Source organism: Pan troglodytes, chromosome 22 (assembly GCF_028858775.2).
Source record: "Pan troglodytes isolate AG18354 chromosome 22, NHGRI_mPanTro3-v2.0_pri, whole genome shotgun sequence".
NCBI lineage: Eukaryota > Metazoa > Chordata > Mammalia > Primates > Hominidae > Pan > Pan troglodytes.
The window spans coordinates 43224360-43236681 of record NC_072420.2 but is presented as its reverse complement, the minus strand read 5'-3'; the positions used below and the strand labels follow the sequence as shown (position 1 = coordinate 43236681).

At 48.8% G+C, this 12322-nt stretch overlaps 1 protein-coding gene and 1 long non-coding RNA gene across 39 annotated transcripts in view; one reads left to right on the top strand and one right to left on the bottom strand.

Annotated features, from left to right (window-relative positions):
- Nucleotides 1-1643: 1643 nt before the first annotated feature.
- Nucleotides 1644-12322, bottom strand: part of SLC37A1 (solute carrier family 37 member 1) — an 84845-nt gene continuing 74166 nt past the window's right edge. For 17 of the 38 annotated variants that reach the window (XM_063803446.1, XM_054675176.2, XM_054675172.2 and 14 more), the window contains 2 exons: nucleotides 8204-8301; nucleotides 7177-7359 (listed from right to left, as the gene is read on the bottom strand). In XM_063803446.1, the coding sequence (XP_063659516.1) occupies nucleotides 7240-7359; nucleotides 8204-8301 (218 nt within the window). In that variant the 3' untranslated portion in view covers nucleotides 7177-7239. Of the gene's footprint in view, nucleotides 2726-3261; nucleotides 3331-7176; nucleotides 7360-8203; nucleotides 8302-12322 lie in introns of those variants that run through there. The other 21 variants (XM_063803463.1, XM_054675180.2, XM_024352436.3 and 18 more) reach the window with 3 other exon arrangements.
- On the top strand, nucleotides 3259-11384 carry LOC104003445 (uncharacterized). Its single transcript, XR_010154403.1, has 3 exons — nucleotides 3259-3346; nucleotides 9320-9401; nucleotides 9522-11384. It is a non-coding gene; the product is annotated as an uncharacterized LOC104003445 (long non-coding RNA).

Sequence of the window (12322 nt, the reverse complement as noted above, 5' to 3'; positions counted from 1 at the left end):
TCCACAGGACGGCAAGGGCACATGTGCGTGACAGGCAGAGCCACGCTTCCACAGGATGGCAAGTGCACATGTGCGTGACAGGCAGAGCCACGCTTCCACATGACGGCAAGTGCAGACGTGCGTGACAGGCAGAGCCACGCTTTCACAGGACGGCAAGTGTGTGTGTCTCAGAGCTGGCTGTTTGCAGATGGAAAATACCTCAGCTATGCTCAAATGAAGATGTATTTTTATATTGAAATCATGTACTTTTTTCCTTAAAAGTCATGATGAAATCTTCCATCCATGAATCAAGGTGAATTTCCGCTAAATTGCTTTAAAAAATAGCTGTGCGTATACTCTTCATTTTAAAAAAAGGATAGACTCTCCATGTTCAAAAGTTCTCAGGGTTTAGCTCAGAGGATTCAGAAATGGGAAGTTGCTCTTCCTTTGTGAGTTGTGGGAGATTTTCTTCTAGTACTTTAGTTCACTGAGTTGGGGAAATAGCAATCGCCACCTCAGAGCTGCTGTGCTGAATGCTGGCTGGTGGCTATGGGGTGAGGAGGATCCGCTCCGGCCCACCAGCCCTGGGCCTCTGACTAGATGAGGTCTCAGAGGGGACAGTTCTGGAGAGGCAGGGGGCAGTGAATGCAAAGAATTTTGTTTATGGAAAAAGCCCTCTGTGCATCCTGTAATGATACTGTGCCAACGGCCTCATCCCTCGCTTGTTCACCCCACGGATACGAGTGCTGCACACCCAGAGGGAAGAGGTGCCCTGTGAGCACGGGGCTGGTGCCCGTCCTCAGGGATGGCAGCCGGCAGGGGCTCAGGGCAGCCCAGGCCACTGTGACACCAGCGGGAGAGGGCTGGACTGGTGCCTGGAGCCAGGTCAGGGAGAGAGGGAAAGTGGGAGACTCCCAGGAGCGGGAAGCACTGGGTGGAGGACCGGGAAAGGCCAGCACAAGCTGAGTGCGCTGCGTGTGTGGGAAACACACTCCATCCATTTGGTGTTTAGGGAATTTCTTTTTTAGCAGAAAGCTTTTAAATGTATAAATAACTTGCCATTAAAAAGAGAGTGAGCCAATCTGGTGGGGCAGCTGGCACACAGAAGCCGCCACAGCCAGGTCTGTTCCTCCTGTGGGCTTCTCCGCAGAGCTCGGGCAGGAGGCCCCTGAGAACTGCGGGACACACAGTGTGTTGTTTCTGACCTTTGCCCTGCTGCTGTGAGAGGTCCCCAAGTGAACTTCCACAGCACTCCATCCAGAGAAAGCCCGCACCATGCACATCTAGACGGTCAGCATTCTGAGGACGTTTGAAAGCCTGGACCCCACCATGTAGTTCCCAAGGTCAGCACCTTTCCCCACCACCACGGGGTGTGACACCTCTTCGTCAAGGACAAATCTTAGGATATTCTTTAAACTGCGTGATTTATAAAATACCCAGATGGCTGTTTACTTCAGCTTGGCCTTCTGTGCAAACAAGGGACCGAGAGGTAGGCCCCTTTTCTGCTGGAAATGGTCTTTTCCCAGTATGTGTCCAAACCCGAGAAACCTCAATGTGTCCAAACCTGAGAAAACCCAAAACACACAACACGATTTGGAAGTTCCCTTTTTTAGCGTAATGGAAATGTAAGCAAAAATCATCAACATTCTCTGAGTGTTCTGAGATTTTTTAAACAAAAACATTTTATTTCAAAGGGCAGATAAGTATTTTGCTAGACACAACTGAAAAAAACAGCCAGAGAACAATTGGAGTTTGTCTTAATAAATAACAAAATGCCATTTATGTCTCTTAAACTTCATATGACACAATACACATCTTAAATAAATAACCCAGTCTGTTGCTATGTATTAAAAACAGTCCCAGGTGTGGTGTGTGTTGTGGAGCGAAGCCAGTTGCTGGGCTTGGACCCGCCAATCCCAGTGCCGGTGGGGAGACCGCTTCCCAAGCCTCTGCTGTGCCCCTGTGCCTGAGCTGAACAGCAGCGCCATGGCCCCGGAGGGCAGCAGGAAGGCCAGGGGCTGGGATGACGGTGACTTCGGGGCGCTCTGTGGCTGGCACGCCTGGGTGCCTCCAACCGGAGGTGCTTCCTGTCTCCTCACCCTTGGCTTCTCGACAATTAGTTTTCAGGTCAGTCCGGAGCATCGTGGGTGCTGGAAAAGCCTCTGGGGCGATGTGGTGGGGCTGAGCTCCGTCTTGGTTTCCAGCCTGGTTGTTGGCCTTCTTGATGTTGTGTGGCGCTGGCTCTCTGCTTCTCTGCTGGCCGGCACTGTCTGGTGAGCTCTGGTGTCCTGTTTTTCCACATGGCACATACTGGTTCTCTGAAGCCACAGCCGGCGCAGCACTCGCTCACTTTGATGTTCTGTGGCTGAAATGCCTGAGAGGGTCGGGGCTACCTGTGCACCCCCCCCACCCTCCCGGCCTTGTTGTCACGCGTGCATTTGGATGGCTGCATGGGCACACGCCTGTGAGGCCAGGGCCGGCCGGGTCTTCGGTTCTCTGGCTCGGCTCAGGCAGCAGTTCCTGCAGACTTTTCTCACTGCTGTTCAGCAATATGTCTCCTTTAAAATAGCACCAGGAGTTCTCAGGTTGGCTTCTGTGTCTTTTCCAGGTGCGTGTGCAAAAGGCAAAGGGAGGTCACTCTTTCCATGCAGGGCCCTTTGTCTGAACTGTCCTTGAAAGGCAGTTGTGAAGGGTGGGCCCAGACCCCCTCCACGGGACTGGGGTGGGGTGTCACTGTTCCTTAAATCTGAAAGAAAGGTTGAAAGAAGAGCTGCTCTAACAGCCAGCAGTGGCTCAGCAAGAGATGCTGAACCTCACACACCATGTGCAAATCCCATGGGGAGCCAGCTGCCCTCCCGGCCCAGCAGGAATTCCTCTCCTGCAGGGGTGCTGGATGCTGGATAACCCTTGCACCTTTCCCGCAGCCTCCTGGGGGCCAGGAAGAAGTGAGAAGGGAGCGAGGGAGGACCAAGGGGGGAGGGAAAAGAGGGAGGGAGAAGGGGGCGAGCAGGAAGGCAAGGAGAGCTTGGGGGGCTGCAGCTCCAACAGAATGCCAAAGACGGCAATTCCCTCACATTTTCCACTCAGGGTTTGAGGAGAGATTACCACTAACCCATCCAGAGGTATTTATTAGAAAAGAAAAAGCGAGAGTGAAGGTGGCGTGCCGTGAAAAGATAAGCCACACGTTTTCTCTCTTTCAGGAAAGCCAGGTGCGGAAGGCAGATAGGACAGAAGGCGCTTTGGAGCCGGCTTTCACGCACGGAGTCAGGGCCCGAGTGGGACTTACGGAACTTGGTCCCCCGTAGCTGACCCTGGGCAGCTCAGCTCCTTGTGTATGAGGCGGATCAGGAACTGCACCAAAACAAAGGTGAGCCCACCTGTTACTGGAGCAGGCACAGGGTGGCCCGCGCCGTGGGCACCATGAGGACCTGGCCCGCAAGGCCTGGGCGGGTGGCTCTCTCCCCACAGCACCTTCCCTGGGGTGGCCTCCCTGCAAGAGCAGTGGGGCCTGCATGCTCAGCCGGAGGCCTGGGCTCCTGTGGGCAGGGCTGTCTGATGTGGGCAGGGCTGTCTGATGAGGGCAGGGCTGTCTGATGTGGGCAGGGCTGTCTGATGAGGGCAGGGCTGTCTGATGAGGGCCCACGAAGAACCAGGAGCTGCCCTGAAAACAAGGCTTTTGGGAGAGATGCAGCTTGAACTACTTCTGGGTTCAAGTCACGTTTAGACTAAAATTAATCCAATCATGAAATGTCCACAGTGGGAAAAAGGAAATAAAGACAAGAGGACCATAATGCGGGTGGCCCAGTGGGTGGACCTTCGAGCTTCTCAGGCGACTCTAAAGCCAGGTGAGCACCTCCTCTGGCGCCAGCCCTGGGGTCTGAAGAGGCTGTCACAGGACAGCCGCACCCCACTGGGAGCCCCTTGGAGGCCAGGCCTGGCCGGGGCCCAGGGCTTTCCACCAACATCACTGCCTCAGCCTTGGCTCCTCACTGGACCCAGAGCTTTAACTCCGTGCCCTTCACATGTTCGAGGGCTCAACGCCAGCCTGCAAATCCAGACAAATGATTGTGCTACCTCCAATTTAACTAGTGCATTTTCCAGTGTGGATCCAGTCTCTCCCCAAGTGTGACATCAGCCCTCAGGAGGGCTCTCCCTGGACGTGGCCCCACGTTCTTAGAGGGCAGCAGATGCCCTCAGACCCAGGGTGGATCACTGGTCCAGGGGAGGCAGGGAAGGGGTGCTGGAGGGTCTCGAGGGGCTACTTAAAAACCAAACACATGGCCCCACCCCCAAGCCTCAGGCCTGAGCTCTAGAAGGCAGAAACTCTTCTATTTTCTTAGGTGCTTGTGGTTCAAGTAGGAGCTTAGGAGTCCCTTGTATGAGGTGAGTTCAAGCTGGAGAGAACAGGGGCCCCTCCTACAGATAAGATGCATCCAGCTGCTCTGCTTGGTGCATGAAAGGTGTTTGCGACAATTAGGTGGTAAAGGTCGTGGGAACACGGCAGGTATGAACAATAGTGCTGGTGGCAATAGCAAGATTTTTGTTAAATAAATCCATCTGTGTGAATCTGAACCTCTAGCTCCAACTACCGGCACAGGCTTATTGTGTTTGAGCCGGTACCTTACCCACATCTACATCCTGCCAAGTGTGATGTATGAAAAGTGCTAGCCCGAAGAGGCCTATGATTATGAAAAGCTGATCATTAAGAGAGAGAAAAAGATGAAGAATGTAGTAGCAAGTGTTATCTGTGGGTACAGGATGAACTGTAAATGGTGACAGTTCTGAAGAACAGAGATCCAATTTCAAAACATGCCCACGTGTTTGGCTCATGCATGCAAGAATGACCAACAAGGAGGGGCCCTACCAACTCCAGGAGCCCAGGCGACACGCACTGGAGACCTGAGGCCTTCGGTTGTGTGCCAGGCAGTCCTGCAGGCCCCGGAGTTGGCCATCAGTGTGCGTTGTGAGGCAGGAAGCATGGTGCCCTCCGGCCCCCCAGGACACCTGCTCAGATCATGGAGGTTCTCAGCCCCAGACTTGGGAGGAAACACTTGTCTATTTTGGTGAAAAGATACCAAAAAGCATGTTGATCAGGGAAGAGAAAAAGGTATGTCTAGTTCTTAGGTTTGAAAAGCCCAACTCAAGCTCACGGGCCTGCTGCACATCCTGGTACAGTTCCTTCTCCACTGCAACAAGCCCCCGTCTCCCAAGTGCTTCAGCTTTAGGTCTCTTTCTTCCAACGCAGCAAATCCAGCTTCCTTTGGTTATTATTTACCTGTCGTGTAGTTTCCCATTCTTTTACTTTCGTCTTTTCGGAATTCCAGTGTAGCAGGTGTGTTTCTCGTAAATAATCAGTGCCTGTATTTTTAAAAGCAACCTGACAATCTCTGCTCCTAACTGATGAGTTTAGTCCATTTATTGTTACTGTGTTGCTGGTATGCTGGGATCATTTTCATCCATGTTGCTCTGTATTTCTGTATTTACCCTGTTTTTTCTATGCTTCCCCTGACCCTAGGTTCTCTTAGATTAAGTCTTCATTTCCCTGTATTGCCTTGAAGGTTACACATTCTATTGCTATTGGCTTGACAATATAAGAACTGCAGTGTACTGGAACTCTCATTGTCCCACATGTACCTTACATTTTCAGTATTTCAGTTCTTTTTTATATTGCCCAAATTAGTCATTATTGCTGTTGTTTTAAACGGAGAGTCAGAAAGCTTTTTCTGTAAAGGTCTAGATAGTAAATATTTCAGGCTTTGCAGCCATATGGTTTCTGTTGCACATTCTTTTGTTGATTTTTTTAAAGACATATTTAAAAATATAAACCATTCCCAGCTGGAGGATCACACAAAAATAGGCCACAGTTAGCTGGCCCCTATTTTATATGGTCAATGAGTACATTTAGATTCATCCTTAAGAATATCACTTTTTTTTGCTTGCATTTCTCCTTGCATCTCAGACTTTCCTTCTGGATCTATCTTCCTTCTCTAAATACACTGTTTAGCAATTTTTGCTGGGAGCATCTTTGGTTAAAAATGTTTTCACTTCACCCTTACTCTTGCGTGCAAGTTTATCTAGGTACAGAATTCTAAGTCATTTGATTCCTGAATCTAAGAATGTTTGTCTTTCATGTATCTGGAAAATTCTCAGCTATTTTGTCTTAAAATATTGCTTCAAATCCAGTCTATCATCTTCCTCTGGAATTACTTTCAGATAACTTTAGGCCATCTCATTTGGTCCTCCATTTTATATTTAATTTCTCTCTAATATTTTCCATCTCTCTTTTTGTGCTGAATTCTGGATAATTTCTTCATATCTATATTTCACTTCAATAATCTTCTCTTCAGCGGTATCTAATTTGCTTTTCTAACCCATCCATTGAGTCTTTTTCCAGGCTAAAGATCACATTTTTCATTTCTATAACTCCTGTTTGGTTGTTTTTGAAGCCCGCTGTCTTTTCGATAGTGTCTTGTTCTTTTTGTCATGAGGTCAGTTCCTTTTTTTTATGTCATTAGTAACATTGCATATATTTATTTTTAGTTTACATAACTCTTTTATCTGCAGTTTTGGGGGAGTCCAATTCCACCATTTTTTATGTCTGTTACTGTCATTCAATGTGGATTGCTTCCTTATGTTTCATTATTTTGGATTGTGAGCTCATCTTTAGTAGGGTGTTAGCTACAGAAATCCTATGCTGCAGGGTTGAGATTTGTACCTATTTGCTTCTGTATTATCACTGCCTAAGGACCAACTTTGCTCATTTAAAATATGTTTATATAAGCTCAAAGATTAAAGCTGACTGTGGGGAGGTCTATGGCTAAAAATTTTCAAGGGAGATTTTTTCCCCCTAATCTGGCTAAGATGGGCAGATTCCCATTTTCTTCCTGTGCCAGTGTGCAGATATCATCTAGAATACTCTTTCACTGCAAGCATGGCTCTTCAAGGGTCCTGGCTCTATGACGAAGTCTCCAGTTCCAAATCCTCATCTTGTGCCAGCCTAACGCCTTGTCTCTTACCCAGTGTGGGCACAACCACCCCAACCCGTTGATTCCTGAGCTTGTGTATTTATATTGCCTTTACAATTCTGGCTCCTGGGGAGTTCCTTTACTTTCTTATGAGTTTGGCTAAGCATCAAAACAATTTTCAATATATATTACCAGATATTTCTAAAGAAGATATTTCAGATTCTCTGAACAGTTGTAATGACAGGAATTTTACTGCTACTTAGTGGAAATCCATCTGGAGGCTTCATTAGAACATTCAGGCATTAAAAGAACCCACAGATGATCCAAAGAACAGCCATTTAAACCTAGTAAGTTCATAGGTTGAGAGTCGGTATTTGATTTTGTATGTGGTGGGGAAGTTGAGTTTTAGAATTTCCTGGAATTAAAATATAAGACTTTCATTTAATTGAGTGAGTGGATATTTCTGAAATTCTCAACTCATTTTTATTGGGATCAGCCTAAGGTTTTGTCTGGTGAAGTGAGAGGAGAGGCATGGCTGTGGGTCTGGGGACTTTGTGGCCAGGTGACTTGTAAAGATGTGTATGCGCCCCTCACAGCTGCACATCTATGTGACTGTGACATCATCACTGGTCTTCCCTACCCAGGGGAAAACCTCAAACTTTCTCAACACAGGAGGGCACAGAAGCAGGAGCCCAGAGAAAAGGGGGCAGAAGGCGACTCAGTGTCTGCACTGGCAACCTCTTTGCTCCTTTATTCTCTCCCATCCCTTCAGGTGAAAGAAGTTGGGGCCGCTCCCGCCGTCTGACAGCATGGCTGCAGGAGGGACACCAGGACAGTGATGACCACTGGGAGGCCAGGCTCTGTGTATCATCTGCTTTAATTCCCACAACAATCTTGTCACTGGGTGCCATTATCATGCCCATTTTAAAGCTGTGGAAACTGTGGAGCAGAGGTTACAAAACCTGCCCAAGTCACACACATGACAGGTGACAGGCAGGATCTAGAGCCACGGAGCTCCATGCTCCTGGCCTTTGTGCTATCCCGCCCAAGGCTGCAGAGCAAGACTGTCCTGCTTCTGTTTCTGACTTTTTCTAATCAGAGAGAGAAGGAGCTTTAAACCATGCATATTTAGAAAAGATGGGAAGACCCAAACCTCTCTGATAACTCAGGAATGCATGGGAGAAAGTTCCACCAGTATTTGGCCACAACCACAGAGATCTGCATTCAAGGTGGATTGGACTAAAAATAGGCCGACTTACCAGTAAGGCACAGGCATCTGCAAACATCAGCATGTAAAACACATTGCTCCAGCCGGACGGGGAGAGGAGCCCAGCCAGCAGGGGGCCCAGGGCTGCTCCTGAAATCAGGCAAATGGACACACATGGTGCTGTTTAGAGAAAATCCCAGCACATAACTAGCAGCCACACAGAATGGGGCTCAACACCTCACTCACAATGAAAGGAACACATATGGAACTACACTACCTCATCCTGGCCTATCAGATTGGGAGCGGGTACAAGGCCTAGTATAGGTTGAGCCTTCCAAATCTGAAAACCTGAAATCCAAAATCTCCAGAATTCGTAACTTTTTGAGTGCTGGCACTCAAAGGAAATGCTCACTGGGGCATTTCAGAATTGGGATTTGAGATGCTCAACCAGTATAATGCAAATATCCCACAATCTGAAAAAATAAAAAGACATAACCACTTCTGGTCCCAAGTACTTCAGATAAGGATACTCCACCTGTACGCCTCCATACTGGGAAGGCAGAGCTGGCACAGCCTTTTCCCAGAACCATCCTAAAAATGTGTGTTGACATTGCAATGTTCATTCTTTTCATCCAACACTCCCATTATTTTCTTGAGTACACGTAAGGAAATCTGAATTCAATGCACAATCTTAGATATTCTTATGCTATAAAAATGTAACTGGGTAAAATTTGAATAAGAATTGTAGATACTAATATTCTTTCAACACTCACTTTCTGATTCTCATCATGCACTGTGGTCTGTCATGGAACTCCTTGTTTTTAGGAAGTACATGCTGGATAGTTATGAGGAAAGGGGCAGCATGTGTGCATCTTACTCTTAAGTGGTTCAGAAAAATTATGCATGTGTGTGTGCATGTGTGTGCATGTGTGTGTGTGTAAAAACACGAGGGGTGCATGATGAACCACATGTACTAAAATGTCTGAATTCTTTGTACTATTTCTGCAACTTTCTCAAAGTCTGAAATTATGTCAAGATGTGTTTTTAAATGATGAAAACAAATAACGTATCCCCCTAAATGCCCAAGGACTGCTGTTTAAGAATGTGTTTTGTAGCATCTGGTGCATTTTACCAAGAGGGACTGAAATGAATTCTGATACACATGTAGGATGGCCTGTTTTGGTAGATGCATGGGAAAAAGCATGAAGAATTTCCACCAACCTATGAACTGACATATTCAACTCTGAGAGGTAAGATAACCAGGGTCTTTCATGCCCTAGGCACTCATTTTTTTCAAGTGTTCACAAAGTGCACTTACTATTTTATAATCCCTGGAGCAATTGTATGTTTTTTTTTTTTTTAATTCTCAGAACTTCCAGGTAAACATGGTCGGCTACTCATGTGTTATCTCCACCCCCGCAAGCAACATGAACTGCACCATCACTGACTTCTAAAGATGATAAATCCTCCCACCGAAGGGCACGTAGTTTTGGAAGATGGACACAGAAGGGCTGACAGCAAACACAGCCTCCAGTGTTCCCTGCTCCACTGAGCATCCTCAGAGGGAGACAGCACAGGGACACCTGGAGCAGAGCGAGGCCCAGTGGAGCCCAAGAGACAGGGGAGGGGAAGGCAAGGAAGGAGGAAGGCAGGGGGAAGGGAAGGGGGTCAGCAAGAGAAAAAAGGTGCATGGGTTGAGTCTTTTATCACAAACTGTTAGCTACATTCCCTCTGCCGCACCTCGGATCCCAGGTCTCTTTTCTCATCCTCACTGATAAAGAGACTCCTCCTGACGCCCCCGTGCAGGACAGCGCAGCTTAACCCGTGGGGACACTAAGCCCAGTGCAGGACAGGGATGCTCACCTAACAGGCGACAGGGGATCTGGGGAAAGACACCAGCTTCCACCAAGCTTCCATGCCATGGCAAGGATGTCGGCAGCTGGACCCAGGCTCCCCTGGGCACTGAAGGAGTCTCCTCCTGCAGGTTCCGCAGGGTCCCACTGCCTGGAGACCAGCAGCCAGCACACTGTCCCCACAGAGAGACTTCAAACCACTATGCAGGGCCCCTTCTTCCATGGGAAGTGATGAAGGGGCAACCAAGGTCTGCCCTGTGTCTGGGGAACGCCCCAACGTGAAAGCAAGCAAGCTGGCAGGAGGGAGCCTGGAGGAGAAGAACATTCCCAGAGCTCACAGCACCCCCAGAGAGCCAACAGAAGACTAAGTTGAACCTCCCCGCAGAGAGCCAACAGAAGACTAAGTTGAACCTCAGGACACTCCCATTTTTTTTTTTTTTTGTGGCTGAAAACCTGTTATCAATTTCACATGATTCAGTCTAACATGAAATAAAACAGGATGCACTGAAAGGGCAGAGAAACATCAGTAAACATTGAAAATATGGCAGGAAAAGTAAAATGGTCGATACAAAGGTGGAAAATAAAGTCAAGAATCTCCCTGAGAAAGTGTAAGAAAGAACAGGGAGACAGGCAGGAAGGGAAAGAAAGAAAGGAAAGTTGAAGGATTAATCCAGAAAAGCCTACATCTGACTAATACATTTTCCAGAAAGAAAAAACAAATCAGAAAATGGTAGGAAAACTTATCAAACGAATAGGGGCCCAATTCCCCTAAAATGAAGGGCAGGTGTTTCCAGACTGAAGGTGCCACCAGGTGCCCCAGGACGGTGGATGAAGAAAGGCTCCCGGGGTAAGGAAGGGAACCTGGAGATTTCTAAGAGAAAAAAGAGAAGGTCAGAAAGCAAGGGCTGGGGTCAGAATGTCTGTGAACGTGTCAGTGACGGCAATGGAGGCTGGAAGACGGGGGTTCTGAAGAGAAGGTGTTTCCACGTCCACATTGCCTCAGGCGAGAGCAGAATCCAGCCATCACGCACTTGTAAGCTTGCAGAACCCACCTCCCCTAACTCAGGAAGCTGCTGGGAGACAGTTTCCACCACAGGAGTGGTAAACGGGTCTAGACTGCTAGGGCTGTGTCGCAGGCAAGAGAGGAGGGGGACTCCCAGCACCGTGGTGACAGGTGCTCTGGGGCCAAGCCGCGCAGTGGGCGGAGTGAGGCTGATGGCGTGAAAGGGGTGGGGCAGGGCAGGATGGCGGCCACGGTGCAGGGAAGGAAGAACTTTGTCGGAAATGTGAAAAAGAGGAAAAGATGAGATGTTTACTTACCCGGGAAAAAACAAGATGTATCTATTGAGGGTGCATAATTAAAGTTTGTTTCTTGGCTGGAAAGTGAAGGGCAGAAGCATGGCTGGTATAACTGAGGAGGAGGAGGGGTGGGCAATGTCGGGGTGGAAGGGAGCCAGGTCCCCTCCTCCGTAAGAGGAGCACAGCTGATGACGTTCAGATGATGAACCAAGAAACATGGAAATACGTAGGTAAGCAGAGAGAGGCAGCTGAAATTGGCTGCCTCTAGAAAGAGAGGGCTGGGGAGGGGGACGGAACGCCGCTGTACAACATGATAAGCTTGTAGGACTGTCTGGCTTCTAAGGTACATTATGTTTTACTTTAATAAATAAAAATTAACTTGAAGAAAAATGCAGTGCCCTATTTAATTGCTCTGCATGAAATGTACAGAAACGGCAACCCCTGCGATTCTAAGCACTGCGAACGCCCCAGGCGCACACCGTGTCAACCAACCGTGTGGCACTTGGGAGAAGGCAGGGGTGATTTACGATTAGTCATGCTTCGCCTCCACCCGAGTCACTGCCAAGGAGTGGACAGTGACACTGAATAAGCATGCGGGCAACTCCCTCGGGAAGGGACTTGGCTGACATGGTGGCCTTCCCACTGGAGCCTGTACTTTGTCTCGCTGGGCAGCACTCACTCATGGAAGGAACAATGACCAAAGCGTGGTGGTGGGGGTGGGTAGGCCTGAGCGCCGTTTCCATGGTGACCATTCACTGAGCAGGCAGCAGGCACTGATGGGCAGTGGAGCCTGGAGGAGTCGGGTCCTGGTCCTGCCTCTGGTGTAACGCAGCAGCCATCAAGGTGGGCGCGGCAGCTCCGCGGACAGTCAGGACTTGGTGCAGGTTAACAGAGGGCCAGAGGGGGTCCGGTGTGCGTGCCACCTTCCTTGTGAGGGGCCGAAGGCATTCAGAACTGTGCCTCCCTCCACCTGCTTGGGGGCAGTGGTGGGCAGTGGCCTCTGTTCACAGATGCAGGGT